The sequence below is a fragment of the Canis lupus genome, chromosome 3 (assembly GCF_048164855.1).
Source record: "Canis lupus baileyi chromosome 3, mCanLup2.hap1, whole genome shotgun sequence".
In the NCBI taxonomy this organism is placed as follows: domain Eukaryota; kingdom Metazoa; phylum Chordata; class Mammalia; order Carnivora; family Canidae; genus Canis; species Canis lupus.
This window is the reverse complement of record NC_132840.1, coordinates 83,678,470-83,700,271: the sequence shown is the minus strand read 5'-3', so window position 1 is coordinate 83,700,271 and position 21,802 is coordinate 83,678,470. Positions and strand designations below refer to the sequence as shown.

At 34.3% G+C, this 21,802-nt stretch overlaps 1 protein-coding gene across 9 annotated transcripts in view; it reads left to right on the top strand.

Annotated features, from left to right (window-relative positions):
* ARHGAP32 (Rho GTPase activating protein 32) overlaps window positions 1–21,802 on the top strand; it is a 291,519-nt gene that overhangs the window by 102,067 nt on the left and 167,650 nt on the right. For 7 of the 9 annotated variants that reach the window (XM_072822689.1, XM_072822691.1, XM_072822687.1 and 4 more), the window contains exon 2: window positions 11,019–11,127. In XM_072822689.1, the coding sequence (XP_072678790.1) occupies window positions 11,023–11,127 (105 nt within the window). In that variant the 5' untranslated portion in view covers window positions 11,019–11,022. Of the gene's footprint in view, window positions 1–11,018; window positions 11,128–18,094; window positions 18,265–21,802 lie in introns of those variants that run through there. The other 2 variants (XM_072822694.1, XM_072822693.1) reach the window with 1 other exon arrangement.

The following is a 21,802-nucleotide window of genomic DNA, read 5'->3' as shown; positions in this document are numbered from 1 at the left end:
TTCAGCTTGGAGCTCGGTGACTTTCAATCCCTAGATTCAGGTCTTCATGTTAGGACAGATTTTTTTTTATCGTTACCTATTATTTATTTAATTGTTGCCTCTCTTCTGTCTGCAGTAATTGTCTCCTTGTGGAACCTATTTATTGCATATCAGGTCTCCTTAATCTGTCCTTTTCTCATGATATGTTTCTCTTTACATTTTTATTTTCTGATTTGATGTATTTCTTATACTTGTTCTTTAGGCCACTAGTAAACTATTCTTTAGTCTTCCAAATTCAGTCTAAGTAGGGAAATAATTTTTAAGTGTTCTTTTTCATATTTAGATATGGCATATACGCTGGTACATGTAAATAATACATTTCTGTTACTGTGTTCTTCAGCTTTGTGACTTCATTCAGTGTACATGTGCTATTTGTTCTGACTGAACAGAATTTGTGCTTTGAACTATTAAGCTAGAGATCTGTCCTTCTTTGCCTCCTTCCCTTAACTGTTCTCATTAGTAGTCCCATGATGCATATAGCTTCTTGTAGGTGCAAATACCCACATTAGGAGCCTTAGTCCTTCTAATTGATGGTTAAATTTCTTTACAGAGTAATTTTCCAGTTTTTATTAATTCCTTGGGGGCAAATACCTCTTTTGTTGTGGAGAGAAGTGGGAGTATAGCTTCCTTCAGCCTGTTTTTCTCCCCTGGCTTACCAGTCAGTATGATCCCACTTGCTTATTGTCCCTCTAGGAGTTTATCGAGATCTCTGGCCTATTGATTTCACCCATATCATTCTTTTAAGGATTTATTTTCTTTTACTTAGTTTTCAGAGATTTTTCAGAGACTTAGAGATCTCTTTCTTAACGTATATGCAGTCTTGGATTGGAAGTCTACTAGTACTTTGTCCCAGGGCTTTTGAGAGGAAACTTCTGAAGAGAGCATTCAGTGAGACAGAATCTTGGTGTCTGTAACCCAGTCTCGTGTGTCTCTGGAGATGTAAATAGCTTGTTTCAGTGTCTTCTTCAGGATGTCAAGTGGAAACTTCTGAGAGCAAACAGTCTGCCAAATCTGGAGTGACTGAGATGTGTTAATGGTGCTTCAATTTTCCTATCTGCAAAACAGCGCTAATAATAGTGTATCAGATAGTAACTACTTAGAAGATGTAATAGACAAAAAGGTGCCAATTTTAAGAACAACAAAAATAAAATACCCAGAAATAAGCTTAATAAGGAACTAAGACATATTTGAAGAAAATAGCAAGCATTAGTGAAGGACATAAAAGAAATTTGGAAGAAATGAAAAGATACTACACCTTGTTCATAACTGGGAATATTTAACATCATCCAGATGTCAGTTTATTATAAATTCATGTGATAATAAGAATGCTTTTTAAAAACCTAGACAATTAAATAACTTTGCTAAGGAACTTTGGGAAGATGAAAAGAAGCAAGGACTAATGAACCAGATATTATACTATGAAGTCTAAGTAATTAAAACCTTGTAGTGCTAATGCCTGAATAGAAGGCATAATGTGATAGAATGGAAAGTCTAAAATATACTCAAAAACACGGAAGATCCAGGTATGATGAAGATGGCTTCTCAAATACCAATAGGGGTAATGTGTGCTATTCAGTAAGTATTTTGGGGAAAACTCAATATGTATCAGTGGAAAATAGAAAAAATAGAAAAAATTGAAGGCCTACCTCATAGCAAGGATAAATTCCAAAATGATCAAAGATATAAGTGTATTAAATGAAATCATAAAAATTTTAAAAGAACACATGGGAAAATTAAAAAAATAATTGGGGGTTGAGAAGACTTTTAGAACTGTAATTTAAAACACAAAACCCATAAGGGAAAGAGTTATGAAATTCAGCTACATAAAATATAAAACATCTGCATTATAAAAATAAGCAAGGACAAATGACAACATGGGAAAATACTTGGAACCCATATTACAGATGAGGGACTAGTTTCTTTAATACATAAAGAATTAAAAATCGATAAGAAAAGACTAACCCGGGACACCAGGGTGGCTCAGCAGTTGAGTGTCTGCCTTCTGCTCAGGGTGTGATCCTAGGATCTGGGGTCGAGTTCCATATCGGGCTCCCTGCAGGGGTCCTACTTCTCCCTCTGCCTGTGTCTCTGCCTCTCTCTGTCTCTCATGAATAAATAAGCAAAATCTTAAAAAAAAAGAAAAAAAAAAAGATATGCCTGAATGTAAGCAGTCCCTTAGGTAATACTTCTCAGGCAGTGTGTCACTTGAATTTCTCTGTGAAGTTTAACACAAGTATAATTTTTCATTAGCCACAAAGAAGATTCATACAAAGATAAAGTATGTGTCAGAGAGTTAAATACTTTTTAAATGAAGGAGATGGTAAGGCTGGTTCCCACAATATGTGGAAAGTGATTTTTTTCCTCCTTTTGCTTGAAAATATGCAGGTACAAATCTGACATTTTACAGAAAGCTCTTGTAAATAAAGCATTAGATTCTTTAGGTTTTATTGGTTAGTAAAACACTGTCTTTTCTGTTATATATGAAACTATAATTAATCACGTTAAGGGTAAAATTTGTCCGTAATTTAAAAAGCATGGGGGATCCCTGGGTGGCGCAGCGGTTTAGCGCCTGCCTTTGGCCCAGGGCGTGATCCTGGAGACCCGGGATCAAATCCCACGTTGGGCTCCCGGTGCATGGAGCCTGCTTCTCCCTCTGCCTGTGTCTCTGCCTCTCTCTCTCTCTGTGACTATCATAAGTAAATAAAAATTAAAAAAAAAAATAAAAAGCATGGAACAAAAGGATCAGTTAAATAAATAGATATTAAGTTTTTATGGAGTTGATTCAGTGTTATATGACACAAAATGTATATAATATAATTTCCAAATATTTTACAATGTGTACTATTTAACCAATAAACTTTTTATTTATATAACTTGGATATAATAAAATCCACAAATCATGAATGTATAGCTTGAAGAGTTTATATAAATGTTTATATCCATGTAAACACAACCCAATCAAGATATAAATTACTTTAGCATGCCACAAAACACTTGCCCCTCCTAGTCAATACATGTCCCAAAGGTAACCCTTATTCTGGCTTCTGTCACAGTAGATTTGTTTTGCCTGCCCTTGGATTATATGTAAGTAAAATTAAAAATATGTACTCTTCCCCTCCAGCTTTATAGAGCTATAATTGTCATGTAATATTGTTTAAGATATTCAACATGAAGATTTGATACACTTATTTATTGAGATTAGCATATACTTTGGTCTGGCTTCTGTTTCTCAACATTTACGATCATTTCTTGCAAATTGCAGCAATAATTCTTTTTCACTTCTGTGTAGTTTTATATGGAAAATAGTACAAATTACATACCTATTGTATTTCTCTTTTTCTCCCTTTATTAAATATATATCAGTATATATAAATTATTTGATATTTGCATTGACCTTACTTTGCTGAATTATTTTATTCTAATTGCTGAACACATTGTGTCATCTTCAAATGATGAGAATCCTTTTTCCCTTTTAAATTTTATATTAATTAATTATTTTTAAGTAGCTCTGTCATGGAGCCCAAAGCAAGGCTTAAACTCCCAACCCTAAGATCAAGAATCGAGCTGACACTAAGTCAGATGCTTAACCACTTGAGCCACCCAAGAGCCCTTCCCTTCTAATTTTTATACCTTTTATTTATTTTTCTTGTTTAAAAAAAAACAAAAACTTAAGACATCAAGTAAAATGTTGTATAGAAGATATTCTTACCTTGTTCACGACCTTTTTGACCTTGCTTGTCATTAGGAAAGCATCAGTATTTCACCATTAACTTTGAAGTTATCTCCGTGTGTTTTTATAACCTTCATGTAACTATCTATATTTAGAAAAATTGTGAATACGTGTTGTACCTATTAAAATGAGATAATTTTTTTATTCCTTTAATTATATGGTCAGTTATAGCGATTGACTTTAGAATGTGAAAACAGTTTGGATTTTGGGCTAAAACTGTGTATATCCTTTTTGTAAATCAATGGGTTTGTTACTTCTTTGTTTAGAAGTTGTGTAACTATGTTAATGATTTTGATATACAATTTTCTTTTCTGTTAATGCCTTTAATGGCTTTGTTATGAAGACTGTCCTGGCCTCATGGAACAGGTTGAAAAGGGGTCTTCCTTTTATTTCTATACTCTGGAGGGTTATAATGTTGCTATTATTTATTCCTTGAATGTTTGAAAGAATTCCCCACTGAATCCATATGGACTTGGAGTTTTCGTATAGCCTCAGCTTCTTTAATAGCAAAGGACTATTGAAAAGTATTTGGTTTCTTTTTTCAGTTTTGGTAAGTTGTATTCTTCAGGGAATTTGTCCATTTCAATGAAATTCACAAATGTATTGGAATAAAGTTGTTTGTAATGTCCTCAGAATCTTTTTGTCTGTAGACTTTCTAGTGATAACTCTCTTTTCATTGTTTATATTTTGTGTTCTGTTTTTTTCTTGATGAACCTTGCTAGGTATTGTCCATTTTATTAATCTTTCAGAGTTGGTGTTTTATTTCACTTGTATTTTATTTAACAATTTTTTTTCTTCTTTCTACTTTCCTGGAATAATTTGCTATTCTTTTTCTAGATTTTTGTAGTGGAGGCTTAGAACATTTGGTTTTGACTTATCTTATTTCCAATAACTGGCATTTAGAGGTCTGAAGTTTGCTCTGTTTTAGTTGTATCCCACAGATTTTAATATGTTATATTTTTATTATCATTCAGATAAAAATATTTTCTCATTTTCATTGTGATTTCATGTATTTGATTCATGAATTCAGAATTGTGTTTTGTAATTTCCATACATTTGGGAGATAATTGACTTTTAGTATGATTCGGTACTGGTTACAAAACACTTCATTTATGGTTTAAATTCTTTATATTTGCTGAGACCTGCTTCATTGTCTAGATTAAAGTCTCTTGGTAAATGTTTAATACGCTGTTGAAAAGAATATATATTCTGCAGTTGTTAGGTTTAGTGTTGTAGTTCAGGTTGAAAGGTGGGTTGTTCAGATCTCCTATATACTTATTTTTTGTCTGCTTATTCTATGAGTCACTGAGAAATATTTGTTAAAATCTGAAACTGTAACTGTGGATTTATTTACTTTTTAGTTCTTTTAAGTTTTGCTTTATGTATTGAGAAGCTAAGTTATTTATTGCATATAGATTTTGCTTATTATATCACGCTTACTTAACACTTTTATCATGAAATATTCCTCTTTAACTATTTTAATTAGAATTTTTAGTCCAGATGCATTGTCAGTGAGCAGTAATGTTTTGAAAGGAATCTCAATAGTAGGTCTCAATAATGGGCTTAAAATATTCGGTAAACCATGTTGTAAAGAGGTGTGCTGTCTTCCAGGTTTTGTTGTTTCATTTATAGAGCACAGGCAGATTAGATTTAGTATAATTCTTAAGGGTTTTAGCATTTTCAGAATGGCAAATAAACATTGGCTTCAACTTAAAGTCACCAACTGCGTTAGCTCCTAATAAGAGCCAGCCTGTCCTTTGAAGCTTTGAAGCCAAGGACTGACATCTCCTCTCTAGCTGCAAAAGTCCTAGGTGGCATCTTCTTCCAATTTAAGGCTGTGTTGTCTACATTGAAAATCTGTTTTTAGTGTAGCCACTTTCATTAATTATCCTAGCTACATCTGCTGGATAACTTCCTATAGCTTCTGCATCAGCACTTACTGCTTCACCTTGCACTGTTATGGAGATGGCTTCTTTTCTTAAACTTCATGAATTGGCTTCTGCTAGTTTCAAAGTCTTCTGTAGCTTCCTCATTTCTCTCAGACTTCACAGAATTGAAGAGAGTCAGGACTTTGTTCTGGATTAGGCTTTGGCTTTAAGGGAATGTTGTGGCTGTCTTGATCTTCTGTCCAGACCACTAAAATTTTCTCCAGATTAGTGATAAGGCTCTTTTGCTTTTTTATCTTCCATGTGTTCACTTTAGTAGGAAATGCAAGAATTTTTCCTTTGCATTCACAACTTGGCTGTTTGGCATAAGAGGCCTAGCTTTTGACTTATTTTGGCTTTTGTCACATCTTCCTCACTAACTTTTTTTTTTTAAATTTTATTTATTCATGAGAGACAGAGAGAGAGAGAGAGGTAAGAGACATAGGCAGAGGGAGAAGCAGGCTCCATGCAGGGAGCCTGATGTGGGACTCGATCTCAGGACTCCAGGATCATGCCCTGGGCCAAAGGCAGGCACTAAACCACTGAGCCACCCAGGGATCCCCACTTCCTCACTAACTTAATAAATTCTATCTTTTGATACAAAATTGTAGATATTTGGGGGGAAAAAGAGGTGCTTGGGTGGCTCAGTTGGTTAAGTGACTCTTAATTTCGGCTCAGGACATGATCCTCAGGGTTGTGAGATTGAGTCCCACATTGGGATTTGCATTGGGTGTGGAGCCTGCTTAAGAATCTCTCTCTCAAAAAAAAAAAAAAAAAAAAAAAAAGAATCTCTCTCTCTGGGATGCCTGGGTGGCTCAGCAGTTGAGCCTCTGTCTTTGGCTCAGGGCCTGATCCCATTCCTGGGATCAAGTCCCATATTGGACTCCCTACAGGGAGCCTGCTTCTCCCTCTGCATGTCTCTTCCTCTCTGTGTCTCTCATGAATAAATAAATAAAATCTTAAAAAAAAAAGAAGAATCTCTCTCTCCTTTTCTTTCTGCCCCTCCCTATCTCCTTCTCTTAAAAAAAAATTAAAAAATAAAATAAGAGGCATTTGACTCTTCACTTGAACATTTAAGAGACTGCTTTAGAGTTATTAATTGGCCTAATTTCAGTATTGTTTTATCTCAGAAAAGGGAGGTATGAAGAAAGGGAGAGAGACGGGAATGACTGGAGGAGGAGTCAGAACACAATGGCCAATTGTTGGAAGGATCAGAAAAATGCATTTATTAAATTTGACATCTTATGTAGGCACTGTTTGTGGAACCTCAAAACAATTATAATGATAAAATCAGAGATAACAGATCACAGGTCACCATAACAAATATAATAGCAATGAAAAAGTTTGAAATACTGGGAATTACTAAAATGTAACAGAGACATGAAGTGAGCAAATGGTGTTGGAAAAATTGTGACTGATGTGAAGTGCTGATAGACTTCCTCGACACAGTGTTACCATTTGTTAAAAAATGCAGTATCTCTGAAGTGTAATAAAATGAAGAGCAATGCAATGAAGTATGCCTGTAGTAATTTTCCATGTCTTCCACTCCCCAGCCCCTGGTGACCACCAAATACACTTTTTGTCCCCCTGTGACTTTGACTCTTTTGGACATTTTGTATATATGCAGTAATATAATATATGGTCTTTTGCGTCCAGGTTTGTATATTTTGTTTGTCCATTCTTCAAGTGATAAGCAAAAGGTTGTTTTTACTTTTTGGCTATTATAAATACTGGTATGAATATTCATGTATGAATTTATGTTGAACATATTTTTATTTCTCTTGGTTAAATATCTAGGAATGGAATTGCTGTATTATATGGTATTTGTATAGTTAGTATTTTGATTATAAGATACTATAATATTTTGTCAATCTGTTTTCTTCAGTGGCTGCATCATTTAAATTCCTACCATGCTTGCCAACCAGTCTGGTCACTTTAATAATTATTAATAATATACTTGAATTCTACTACCTTCATACTTATTTTTTATTTTGCCTTGTTTATTCTTTGTACCTTTATTCTTCATTTCTCTGGCTTCTTTTGGGTTAATCAAGTATGTTTTCTTTTAAAAGATCTCTTAAAAAAATAAAAGATCTCAAAAAAAAATAAAAGATCTCTTCAGCTTTTTACTTACACATTTATTTACTATTGTTCTAGTAGTTACTGTAAAGGTTGCAACATACATCTGACTTATTGTATTCTTTTCTAAAATAGTGTGTATTTCATTTCCCAGCAAATAGAAAACTTCTATAATCATTGACTGTCTATATCTCTTATCCTTTGTGCTTTTTATGTCTATTATAAATCTTACAGAATATTATTTTTGCTTTTACGTAAGTTTTTAACGGTATTTATTTATTTTAGAGAGAGAAAGTGGGTGTGCAGGAGCAGGGGCAGAGATGTTGGGTTAGAGGAAGAAGCAGACTCCCCTGCTAAGCAAGGAGACTGATGCAGGGCTTGATCCCAGGACCCCAGGATTATGACCTGAGCCAAAGGTGGATGCTTAACTGACTGAGCCACCCAGGCAACCCTTTTTGTCAGTTTTTAAAACATTATTTACTTATATTTTGTCACCTTTTCCTTCACTGTGCTCTTCATGAATTTCTGTAGTTTTGGGATCAGCTTCCTACATTCAGAAGAATTCTGTTTCTTTCATGAAGGTCTCTTGGTGGTAAATTTTTTAGCTTTTGTCTGAAAATAACTTATTTTCCCTACTTTAAAAAAATTTAATTACATAGGCCCAGTATGGGGAGTTTGTGGAGCCCAGTGTGGGGCCTGAATTCATGACCCTGATCAGGATCAAGACCTGACTTGATATCAAGAGTTAGGCAGTTAGCCAACTGAGCTACCCAGGTGCCCCATTTTCCTTACTTTTTAAATGGGTGACATTTTATTTAAAGATTTTATTTATTTATTCATGAGAGACACACAGAGAGAGAGAAAGAGAGAGAGAGGGAGAGGCGCAGAGACAGGCAGAGAGAGAAGCAGGCTCCATTGCAGGGAGTTCGACGTGGGACTTGATCCCAGGTCTCTAGGATTACGCCCTGGGCTGAAGGTGGCGCTAAACTGCTGAGCCACCCGGGCTGCCCAATGGATGACTTTTAATGGATGATTTTAGATGATTCTAGGTTGGCATTATATTTTCCTGAAGGTTTGCTCCATTATCTTTTCCATTTCCATCGAAATGTCCTCCCACATTGTTACTGTTGCATCTTTGAAGTCAACTCTTCTTTTATTCTCTGGCTTTTAAGAATTTCAATTACTTAAAAAAAAAAAATTTCAATTACTGCTTTTTTTTCTTTAAAGTAAATTTTATTTTAGTAAATTTTGAGTAAAATATGTCTAATTTTTCTTCCTTGCTTGATGTATGTGTGACTTCTTGAATCTTTATTTTGTTGACTTCTATAAGTTTTGAAAACTTTTCAGCCACTATTTTTCAAATATTGCTGTTGTTTTGTTTTCTCTTTCATCATCTCCCTTATCTCTGATTTGCCAATTTAGACATATTTGAGTTAACCAAGTCTTGTTTATGTATTTTTCTTTTTTCCTTGTGTGCTTCAGTGTATTTTGAACTGAACTGTCTTCTAGTTCACTAATTCTCTCTTTAGCCATGTCAGTTCTTTTTTAAAACTCATCCAGTGAGTTCTTAATTTCAGATGCTGCATTTTTCAGTTTTAGGATGAGTATTTGATTTTTTAGTTTCCAGTTGTCTCTTAAAATTCTTCATTTGTCATCTAGTTCTAAAAAATTTTATTGAACATATTAATCATACATGTTTTTAGAATTTGATTAAAAACTTGATAAAACTTGGTGAGAATTTAACTGATTTCTTCTTACCAGCTTGTCTCTCTTCTTTCCTGCTTTACCCTGAGCAGTAATTGCTTGTGATCCAGCTCATCTTGGCGATTCCTGTCTGTCTTTACAGTTTAGACTTGCTGGTTGCCTCAGTCTTCTGGTGGATTTAAGAAAAGTTATTATTTCTAAGACTATCTTTCTTGTTATCTTATTTGTATGGGAGCAATGCTTTTTACAGCTTTCACTACATCATAAACAGAAGTCAGAACTTCATCATAACCGTTTTAAAGTCCCTTTCTGATAATTTTAATGTCTGAATCAAATGTGAGTCTCTGTTTTACATTTTCCCCAATTTTTACTCATTTCCTGCTCTTTAAAATTTATTTTTAATTTTTTAAAAGCATCCCTTATAATGTTTACTGGATACTAGTTTGGATAAAATATTTGCAGGGGGTCTGTAGAATGTTATTTTCCCTAAAGAGCGTTAATGTTTTTCCTGGCAGTTCTAATGCTATAAAGTCTTCATTTTAGATTTCTTAGAGTTCATCTTTTGCTCATTTGTCCATACTTCTAAGGGATGGCTTTTCTGGAGTCTCAAGGGCCTAGGGTTTCCTTTCTTTTTCAGTGGTCCTCCATCTTGACAGTGCTTACTTGTTAACCTCCATCTCTACAGTGTGATTGGGCTGTGAGATAATCCTGTTTGCTCTTTAGTTGCCTATCAACTGTTTTTGGATAGGTTTCTTAGCATCTTGTCCTACTTACTTGTAGGCTTAGGAATAAGTTAATGGTTTCAGGGGGAATTTCCGTGTAGATTTATGGGTTCTTCTTCTGCATGTCTTTTTAGGGGTCATTTTCCCTCTTAAGCCCCATCTGCTTTGGCAACTTCATCTTCCGACCTCTACCAGCTTAGTCCAGTAAGACCACAATATTATGCTTGGGCTTTGTTTCTCATTTTTGATTTAGGAAATCTCTTATATGAAAGTAATAATTAAACGTGGAATTTGTTTCATGGGCTCTCAAAGAATGTAGCCCCAAACTTTGATTGCTTTCCTGTGCCTTTAGACAAGTTGCTTCATATGTTTTGTTTAGTATTCATAGTTCTTAAGTGTGCTATTTCAAGACCCTGTGCTACAAAAATTGGACCTGGAAGTACCATATCCTGGAATTTTACTAATTCTGGAATTTCACTAATGCTTAGCACAGTTCCATTAATATTGGTGGCTGTTGCAAATCTTTTCCAGGTTCCTACTGTGTTAGATAAAATCAGTCCTTATATAATAATTACCACAGACCGTGAAGGTTAGGTAGTTATTAACTTTACATTTATCTTTTGGAATAAAAGTAGATGTTGAATATATCAGGAAAGATCTCTGAAAGCCAGAGTACAAATGGGGAATCAATACTAACCACTGAAGCTCTTAATTGAATTTCAAATCGGACATAATTTTCTATTGTTTGAATTACAGTCATTGGAAGGTTTTCATAGAATTGGGAGTTCTTATCATAGTCACTTATGTTTTTACCTCCAGGAAGATGAAGTCCTCGGTACATTCTGAAGAGGATGATTTTGTTCCAGAACTACATAGAAATGTTCACCCTCGAGAGCGGCCTGATTGGGAAGAAACACTTAGCACAATGGTAAATCAGTTTTATGCATATGTATATGTGTGTATTTTACTTACATAAGGAAAAGGAACTGAAGGAACTGATGAATCCTTAGAAAACATTTTTTTGGTGTGTTGCTTTGTTAATTTATTCAGGAAGTATCTATTGAGCAAATAATCTTTTCCAAGCAATGTTTTAAACTCTGTGGGCAGAGCCCTGAACAAAACACACCAATTTTCTTCCCTTGTGGAGCTTATATTTTGAAGGGGTAGGAGGAGAAGTAAATAAATAAATATGTCAAGTGATGGTAAATGCTACAATAGAAAATTAACACAGAGTAGTGGGATTACAGAGTGGTAGGGTGGGGTGGGAAAGGATGGTTGCCAGCTCTATAGTAGAATGGCCATAGACGACCTCTGGGAGAAGGTAAAATTTGAGCAGAAGGATGTAAGGGAGTGATAGTATGCTTATTTGGAAACATCATTTTAGGCATTGGAAGAACAAGTTAAAGGCTGTGACGTAGGATTAAAAAGTAAGTTGGAAGAAATACAAGTAGGACATGACATGTGGCTGAAATTGAACCAGCCAGGGGAAAAGTAGGAGGAGATGAGGTCAGAGAAGTGGTTAGGGTGGAGGGAGTACAAATCATGTAGTTTCTTGTGGTCCATTATAAATACTGGTTTCTTATGCTGAGTGAGATGGGAAACCATTGGAGGATTTTTGTCTGAGAAGTGACCAAGATCTGTCTTAAAATTTTAAAGGAAGCCCCTGGTTTCTGTGAATAAGCTAAAGGGAGAGGTAAAAGAAGAAATAAGGAGACCAATTAGAAGGTTATTATAATAGATGAAAAGTAATGGTAGATTGAACTGGAATGATAGATATGGTGAAAAGTGGTTAGACTCTAGAGAGAGTTTTACAGATAAAGTCCACTGTTTTTGCTGATGAGTGGGGTATAGAGTGAGCCAAGAAATGTCAAAGATGACTTCAAGTTTTTTGGCTTGATCAACCTGAAGAATGGAGTTTACATTTACTGAGATGCTGGAAAAGCAGTTTTGTTGGGGGTTGGGTAGAAAAATCCTATGCAGTGTAGTTTCCACATGATAAATCTGAGATAACACATTTAATATATTACAATTTTTGCAGTTCAGGTCTGTTAAAGAACAGTGAAATTCTTTTTGTGGAGAATGACATTTTACTTAATTGTAGTTAAGTTAGTGTTTCTTATCATCAAAATTGAATGCAAATCTTCATCTGTCAAGAATGATCTATAATGAGACTATGTATTTCGTTTTTGAAATGCCTTTTCACTCAGGTAATGCCAAATGTGGACATCAGTTCATGAGCATGTTGTTTTCATTTGAGCATATTTGTCTCTTGGAAGGCATTTGAATTCTATTAGATTCTTCTTTTGATATTTACCTTTTAGCATAACATTATGTTACAAATGTCCAATTAAAGGTGAAGTTGAAGCTCCTTGATTGCAAAAGTATATAGAATTTGCAGTATGGAAATTTACTTTGCACTTGTGGTCTGGAAAATACTGCTGGAACTATAGTTTGAATTCAGAAAATATATTCATTGAGAATTTATGTGGTAATGGTGATCTCTCTTCTTGTTTTAATGTTTGATAGCTTGGAAAATATGTATGGCAGCTCATGATTGTGATTCTAACAGATTATCACAGTGTAAGTTTCTCATAAGCCATGTTTTGCTTTGCAATTTTAGGTTAAATTCATTAAGAAATAGCATCAAATCTGCAGCAAAAATTCAATTTTTAAAAAAAGATTTTATTTATTCATGAGAGACACAGAGAGAGAGAGAGAGAGAGAGAGAGGCAGAGACACAGGCAGAGGGAGAAGCAGGCTCCATGTAGGGAGCCCGATATGGGACTCAATCCAGGGACTCTAGGATCACACCCTGGGTTGAAGGCGGTGCTAAACTGCTGAGCCACCCAGGGATCCCCGCAAAAATTCATTTTGAAACCATTTAGCATTCAGTAACAGAGGCTGAAAATATGTCCAACTGAACCTTTTCTGATTCAACCATTTTTTGACCAAAATTGATTATAATGTATCTTAGTAGATTCCACTTCAGGTTGTACTGAATTAATGTTTGTTGAATTTATTTCAGAATATTGTCATCTGTAATTGTCCCAGGCAGATGATATGTAGGGGCTAATTCTTCAGCCACTTTAAACTCAGCATTAATTCCTCAGAACTTGAGTATTGAGTATTGGTTACATTGGTTGACTTCTCAACAGTTAAGGAAAACTACTTGAAATCATAAGTAGTTTTTAAGTTGACTCTTGATTTTGCTCTCAATGACCTTAACTTTTCAAGCCTGTACTGAAAGGTTGTTAGGTTTAAATCAGTTTGTTTTTTTTCTGGATTTCTTTGCTATAGTCAAACATGATTTAATTGATTCACCATTGGTCAGTGGCTTTCCTTGCTCTGCTAACAAATGATATACTTGGGAATTTACTTTGGATGCAGTTTTATTTTTTTGAGGAGATTCTGTGTGATGCTTTACTCATTTACTCTGTTTTAGAGTTTTCTAACTTCAGATTGTTGTTTTCATGGGAGTTGAGAATATTGTGATGAGTGCATAGTTTGGTAATGTTTGATGTATATTTTTTCCTTCAGCACAGCTGTAGTGTCAGTGCATAATAAACAGTGTTTTGCCATCTTCTTTGATAATGAAACCCACAGTCTCCTGTGCCTTCAAAGCATGATACTCATAGTTGTTACCTCTTCTTTGCTTATTTTTTACATGTTGCGTACAAATTGGTAATTTTAGATGTGTAGAATGATAATCCATGTGGAACTTGAAATGCTATTGAGTTATAACAACTCCATAGTGCAATTTATGGTATTCTGAGTGGCAGTATTAATTGATGAGAGGGCATATTAGGTCTCTTTCATAGCTACTCAGCACTGTCATTGTAATGTGAAAGCAACCATAGATAATACATAAATGAGCATGGCTGTATTCCAATAAACCTTTATTTATGGACACAGCTTTGAATTTCATGTAGGTTTCACATATCATTGGATAATCATCCTTCTTTTGATTTTCTTCCCCCCAAACACTTAAAAATATTACCTTATGAGCTGTACAAAAAAAACAAAAAAAACAAAAAAAACAAAAAAAACAGACGTTGGGCTGGGTTGGCTTTAGTTTTGGCCCCTGCCTTATATAATTGTAACTTAAGATGTAAGGTTTTCTGAAATCTTTCAATTGGAAAATGCTTCTATTTTACTTCTAGTATGTTGTTCATATCTATGTCTTAACACTTAATCTCATTCTAGTTAGTAATGGATGTATCTATCTCCTTTTACTATATTATAAATTTTTAAGAAAGGATAAAGATAATCTTATATTCATTTTATTGAAGGATAAAGTTTAAAGAGGATATAATCATGGCTCTCATACAAATATAAAATGAACACATGCCAAGGATATTTAACTCATTAATTAATGAAGGAACCAGTCAGGTGTTACAACTTGATTCAGAGGAGGTTTGGTTCAAAGGAGAATTCAGAATTCAGAGTGCCTTACTGTTAGAGATTAATCATGCTAACATAGATACAAATGGATGCAAAAACTGGCTAAATTCTTCAGTTCCACTAGACACAATTTGCGTTTCTATGGACAGGAATTATTTGTACTATTAGTTTTTTGCAAGTTAACTTCTCTGCAGAGATGGAAAATAGCCCCAGCAAAGACAAGTCCACACCTCTAGCAAATCAAGGAATCCCTGGAGGTGCTAGCATCCCATTGAAAAGATATTCAGTAATTTGGTTCACTATTAGTGTGTGGAAATGCAACTGTTCTAATGATTTTGTATTCTGAAGCTTTACTGAATTTATTAGTTCTGACAATGTTTTGTTGGAGTCTTTAGGGTTTTATATATATATGTCATCTAGAAATAGAGTCTTACTTCTTCTTTTCTGATTTGGAGGCCTTTTATTTTTCTTGCTTAATTGCTCCTGCTATGATTTCCAGTACTATTTTGAATAGACATGATGAGAGTGGGCATCCTTGTCTTATTGTTAATTTTAGAGGAAAAGCTTTTAGCCTTTCATCATGGAGTATGATATTAGCTGTGGGTTTGTGGGCTCTTATGTTGAGGCACGTTCCCTGTATTCATTTAGATTGAGAGTTTTTATCATAAATGGATTTTGAATTCTGTCAGATGCTTTTTCTGCATCTATTGAGATGCTTCTATAATTTTTATCCTTCATTTTGATAATATGGTATGTCATGTTGATTGATTTGTGGATGTCAAACCATCCTTTGATCCCTGGAATAAATCACACTTGACCATGGTGTATGGTCCTTTGTGGTACTGTTGGATTCACTTTGCTTGATATTTTAAGGGTTTTGCATCTGTGCTCATCAGGGATGTTGTCTTGTAATTTAATTTTTTAAGATTCTATGTATTTATTTGGAGTGTGAGTGGTGGGAGGGGCAATGGAAGAGGGAGAAAGGATCTCAGGCAGATTCTACATTGTATGTGGAGCCCAAGGCAGGGCTCGATCTCATGACCCTGAGATCGTGGCCTGAGCCAAATGGATGCTTAACTGAGCCATCTAGGTACCTCTGTAATTTACTTTTCCTGTAACATCCTTGTCTGCTTTTGATTTCAAGGTAGTGCTGGCCTTGTATAATCAGTTTGAATCTTCCCTTTTATTTTTTGGAAGAGTTTGAGAAGGGTTGGTATTAATTCTTCTTTAAAAATTTTTTTTTAAGATTTTATTTATTTATTTATGAGACACACACACACACACACACACACACACACACACAGAGGCAGAGATATAGGCAGAGGGAGAAGCAGGCTCCATGCAGGGGGCCCGACGTGGGACTCGATCGTGGAACTCTGGGATCATGCCCTAGGCCAAAGGCAGATGCTCAACTGCTGAGCCACTCAGATGTCCCTAAATGTTTGATGGAATACACTAATGAAGGTGTCTGATCCTAGACTTTCATTTGTTGGAAGATATTTGATTACTGATTTACTCTCCTTTCTAATAATTGATCTGTCCTAAATCATCTTAAAATTAAAACAACAGGGCAGCCCCGGTGGCGCAGCGGTTTAGCGCCACCTGCAGCCCAGGGGGTGATCCTGGAGACCCTGGATCGAGTCCCACGTCGGGCTCTCTGCATGGAGCCTGCTTCTCCCTCAGCCTGTGTCTCTGCCTCTCATTCTCTCTCTGTGTCTCTCTGAATAAATAAATAAAATCTTAAAAAAAAAAATTAAAACAACAACAAACCCTAAAGTAGCACCCTATCTTTTTGTGATTTATAGTTTATGGTTTATAATTTATTACTCTTCCTAAATTTATAACTAAATAGCTATAAGTATTTTTAAAAATCTAATAAAAAGCTATAGTTTTTCTAAATTACTAAGTGAAATGCTTATTTGCAGTTATTTAGCAATGAAATCATTTAGTGGAAAAAGTTAGGACTTTTAAAAAGATAAAAAACCTGAAGAGAAAGTCTTTAACTAGTTTTGAATATACTAACTAATGTGTTTTATTGTTTATTTTTAGTATGGATTATATGAGTTTTCTCAGAATGGATCATGTTAATTAAGTTTTTTTAGAGGGAGGGTTCTCACTTGAGAGTTTTTTTTTTTTACCCTTAAAATCAGCATGTCCAAGGCTAATGGCTAAAGCAGGTCATGTTGTATGTAGTAAAGAAATTGTTATTGACAGTATAAAATCAATGGTCCTTGGTAAAAATGCTCAGATATGCTAACAATCAGAGCCATGAAAATTAAAACAAGTTGTAAATGCTGTACTTCCAAGATATCAAAAATTTCACAAAGCAAAATATTAAGTTAATGTACAGTGTTTTAACATGTGTGTGTGCCCCTGCACATACTCTCCCCTTTTCCTTGCTCATAAACAAACATGTGCTTGGCTAGTGTGTGCACCTGCATGCTCTTTCCCACATACACATATGCTCTCTCCCTTTTTCTCTCTCTTACACACTTCCAGTCACAGCCATCATCACTCCTGAAGGGTTGCGTGGCTCTTTCCTCTGCTTCTCTTCTTCCCACCTGCTAAATGTAGGAATACACAAGGGGTCTGTATTTTGTTTCTTTGTGCTTGTTTCTCCCCAAGTTTTTACTGTTCCTGCAGATTGGATTGTCATCTCTACACAGATGGCTTCCATGTCCGTATCTCTAGCTTTGTAAGAATTCATTCCCCACTGGAAGGTCCTGTAGAAAGTGTGAGCTCTATTTCACTACATCTCAGCTTTCCTCCTCCCAGAAGTGAATTTCTTCCTTTTAACTTGACAGTTTATGTGAATGCTACTAACTTCATTCCATTCACTCCCGTTTAAAAATCCTTTTATTCAAAAAAATACAAAAAAAAAATCCTTTTATTTATGACAGATCATTTTCCTCCAGTCACAGGGCCTCCTCACTCTTTCTCAAATATGCCAAGTACTGTCCCACTTCAGGGCCTTTGTATTTTTGTTCTTCTCCTGGAAAAGGTTTTCCCTACATGATCTGCAAAGCTTGCTCTGCTCCTTCTTTCTGGTCTCTTCAAATGTTAAAAGTTAAGTGTGGCCTTACTCACCCTCTTAGGGGAAATAATAGTCCTGCCTTCCTCTCTCTTACTTCTTTTCTTGGCTTTGATTTTTCTCCACAGTACTTGCAAATATAATTTGTATCATTATTATCTTTCTTCTCCACTAGGTTATAAGCTCCTTGAGTACAGGGACTTTGTCACTTCTGTTTACTGTTTCATCCCCTGTGCCTGGCATAGTAAATCTTAGTAAATATTTTTTGAATGAGTGAAATTGTCATTCTCTGGATAAATAGAACCACCTATTTTTCCTTAAAAATGCCCTGAATTTTCCTGCTTTATTATCTCATTTGTTAGATGTTAATATGAATTTTCTTCTTTCTTTTCTTTTCTTTTTTTTCTTTTCTTTTCATTTATTTTCTATTCTCTTTTTTTTTCTTTTCTCTCCTTTTTTTAAGATAAAAGTGAGACCATTGGTACATTTTTCTTAGACTTTTCAAAAGTACCCTTTGTATTTGGACCATTTCCCCCGTCTGTTGCCTACTTTCTAAAGAGGAACGAGGATTGATTAAAACAGCTGGATTATTCCTTCCTGAATAATCTTGAGGAAGAGGTAATTTTGGAGGAGGTGTGTATTTTGTTTATTGCTCCTTTATTAATAGTTGTCCACTCTGTTCGGTACTTAGACTGGTTCCTTTTACTCATTGAGCTATAAAAATACTGCAGTTTGAATAAAAGAATTAAGAAGTCTTTGCAAATATTCTTTAAATGAATGTCTTTAGCTCTTTTATTACTGCATGATGTTTAACGGTGCATTTTTGATTGTTGGATGAATTTTAGTTATAAATCAGAGAAACTGAAGATGTTTTTCATTTCACAGTCTTTAAAAACTGAGTGTTTTGTTTAGTTTTGCTTTCTGAATAATCATAAATGCAACCATTGATTAATATGCAAAGCCCAGGTTTTGAATTCTTGCCAAATATATTCAGAATTCTTCAATAAATAACTCCCAAGCCTATCCTATTCCATGGTGCATATTTTTCTGGCTGAAGACTGTGGGAATTCTCTGGAATGAACCAAGTGGCATTAATTATTAAAGATAATGTACTGCTGAGAGTTCTGAGATATGTATTAGGTGAGCCATATAAAATTGTTAGTTTTATAGGTTAAATGAGCTCAAAATTGGCAGTTTTATAAGGTTAAGCCTAAAATCTTTTGAACTCTTGAACTGAGCTCAAACCTAGTATTTTATTGTTAATTATTAAACTGAAAACTACAGTTGACCCTTGGACAAAACAGGTTTGAACTGCACAGATCCACTTATACATGCATTTTCTTGGATAAATAATGTATGGTACTGTAAATATGTTTTCTCTTCCTTATGATTTTCTTAACATTTTTCTCCTAGCTTACTTTATTGTAAGAATATAGTATATAAAACATGTAGCATTCAAAATATGTATTAATCATCAATTCATGTTATTATTAAGGCTTCCGGTCAATAGTAAGCTATTAGTAGTTAAATTTTGGGGGAGTCAAAGTTATACTGAATTTTTAAATGTGTAAGGGATTAGGGTTCTTAACCTTCATGTTGCTTAAGGGTCAGTTGTACGTTCCAAATATTGTGTTATGTAAGGCTTTAAGTGATCTGGGTGTTACTTTTACTGAGATAATTTGTTATATAGCTTTTCAAAAATATGTTTAAACTTAGGAAATACTCAGGGAGAAAGTACATAAAACATGCAGTTAGAGGAGTAATGACTCTTATAGGTCTCAAATGGAGTGTCATGGTTAGTCTAAAATATTGCTATTTCTTTCTTTAATAGAAATTTTCCAATGAAGTACCTCCCTCATTTGTGGTTATTTCTTCCCTTCTACTATTCTTTAGTTCATACCCTACCTTATTTCAGAAAGAACATGTATTTTATATTTTATAATATATATTTAAATATTACATGCCCATTTTTATTATTAGATCTGATGTACAAAATTCAGATGTAGAAACAGATCAGTATCATTTTCTAGAAGCACTGAAGACTAGCAATAATTTACCTGAATAAAATCCCTATAAAGGTAATAGTATACTGTTTTTAGATTTTCCTAAAAACCTTAATAGAAAATATCTGATAAATTTATTTACAACACTGGAACACTGTATTTTCAGCAAATTAAATACTTGCTGAATAGGGAGGATTATCTTTAATGATTGGGACAGATGGGAGTGAGATGAAGGAAAGAATGAATCTCCATTTAGAGAAGTGTACATTTCAAAATATTTGACAATGTTGCTAATATGTCATTGTGTTAATTTTTATGTTGATTTACCAGATGTTGCCTCATAGGGAATTTGTGATTATTATAGTAATGGACCTTGCTGATAACTTTTCCTAAATTATTTTAAATGTTGCCCTTGAATAATTTTTTCTTGTTAATTGGTTTTCTCTGAAGAGACATTATTTTGTAGTAGAATTGAACTTTAAGGCAACTTCTTCACTGTGAAGGAACTAGCTTTATAATCACTTTTTAAAATCATAGATTTTCTTTTTTTGCTATAGTAATCTCACCCATATGTTTGTAGTCAAAATAGAAAATTAAATAGGAATAATTATATAGTTTACTCCTGGGTCTTATTTGATGTATGTATACTTATGTATACTTTGGGAGTTATCCTTGTACTTAAATCTACCTGCCTCCTTTGATTCCAAACTGTTTTTAGCGCTTGCACATTAGGAGTTTAGTTCTACATATACCCTGCTGGACGAAATAAGTGAAGAAAATTATGTAATCTGTTTTTTAACATATGGGTATTTTGTTGTATCAAATATTTTTGAAAATATTCAGACAGATAACTTAGTTAATTTAATTTCTTGGTAATATACTTTTAAAGAATTGGGGTGCCTGGGATTGCCTTGGTTGGTTAAGCATTTAACTCTTGATTTTGGCTCAGGTTGTGATTTTAGGATTGTGAAGTCGAGCCCCCACTTCGGGCTCTGTGCTTCAGATGTTTGCTCTGAGTGGAACCTGATTAAGATTTTCTCTCTCCCTCTCCTTCTGTCCCTCCCTCACATCCCCCCTCTGAAAAAAAATCATTTTGTGATGCTGTTGTTCAACATAATATACTGTAGATTTAATAGATGTAGCTTTTTGGTAGTATTGGGGTAATTATTTATTATATTTCTCCTTATTGTCTTTTGTTCCTTTGTAAGAAAGGGGACAATACTTAGACCAATTAAAATTTAATAGTTTCTATAAACATGTTTCATTTCAGAGATTTGTTCCATATATGTCCTATGGTGAAACTATATTTGAGTATGGAAACTGGCAGTCCCATTTGCCTTTCTTCACAGAACAGATTTCATATTCAAATCTTGTTTTTTTTTCAGTTATATATATGGTAATGCATATCATATGTATATGCATAGTTCTTCCTTGACTTACGATAGGGTCACATCCTCATAAACTAATTGTACATTGAAAATATTATAAGTCGAAGATGAATTGGATACATCTAACCTACTGAACATTATAGCCTAGTCTTGTCTATCTTAAATGTGCTCAGAACACTTATATTAGCCTACAGTTGGACAAAATTATTTAACACGAAGTCTGTTTTATAATGAAGTGTTGAAGATCTCAGTGGATTTATTTTATATTTTACTGAAAGTGAAAAGTGGAATGGTTGTATGAGTACAGAACATTGCTTACCCTCATGCTCCTGTTTTTGACTACGAGCTGTGGCTCACCTCTGCTGCTCAGCATCACTAGGAAGTATGGTACTGTATATGCTAGCCTAGGAAAAAGTCAAAATTCAAAACTTAAAGTATACTATTGAATGTGCATTGCTTTCTTACTATTGTAAAGTCAAAAAGTTGTAAGTGGAACCGTCTTAAATCTGGGACTGTCTGTGTATGTATACAGCTCTACCAACCTAAAGACAGGTCCTACATTTTTTTTTTTCCTATTTAAGAGACCAGATATTTTTCCCTTCACTACTATGTTTTAAGTCCAAATGTTATTTTTGATTATTGTTATGAAGAAACATTATTTATAAAATTAGTCTAAAGCTGTGGTGCTGTCCCTTAAATTCTGAATACAAATAATAAAAAGAATATAGTAAATAAGATTTGAGTTTGTCAAAGGAAGAAGTGAAGAGTGGCAGAAAGTTA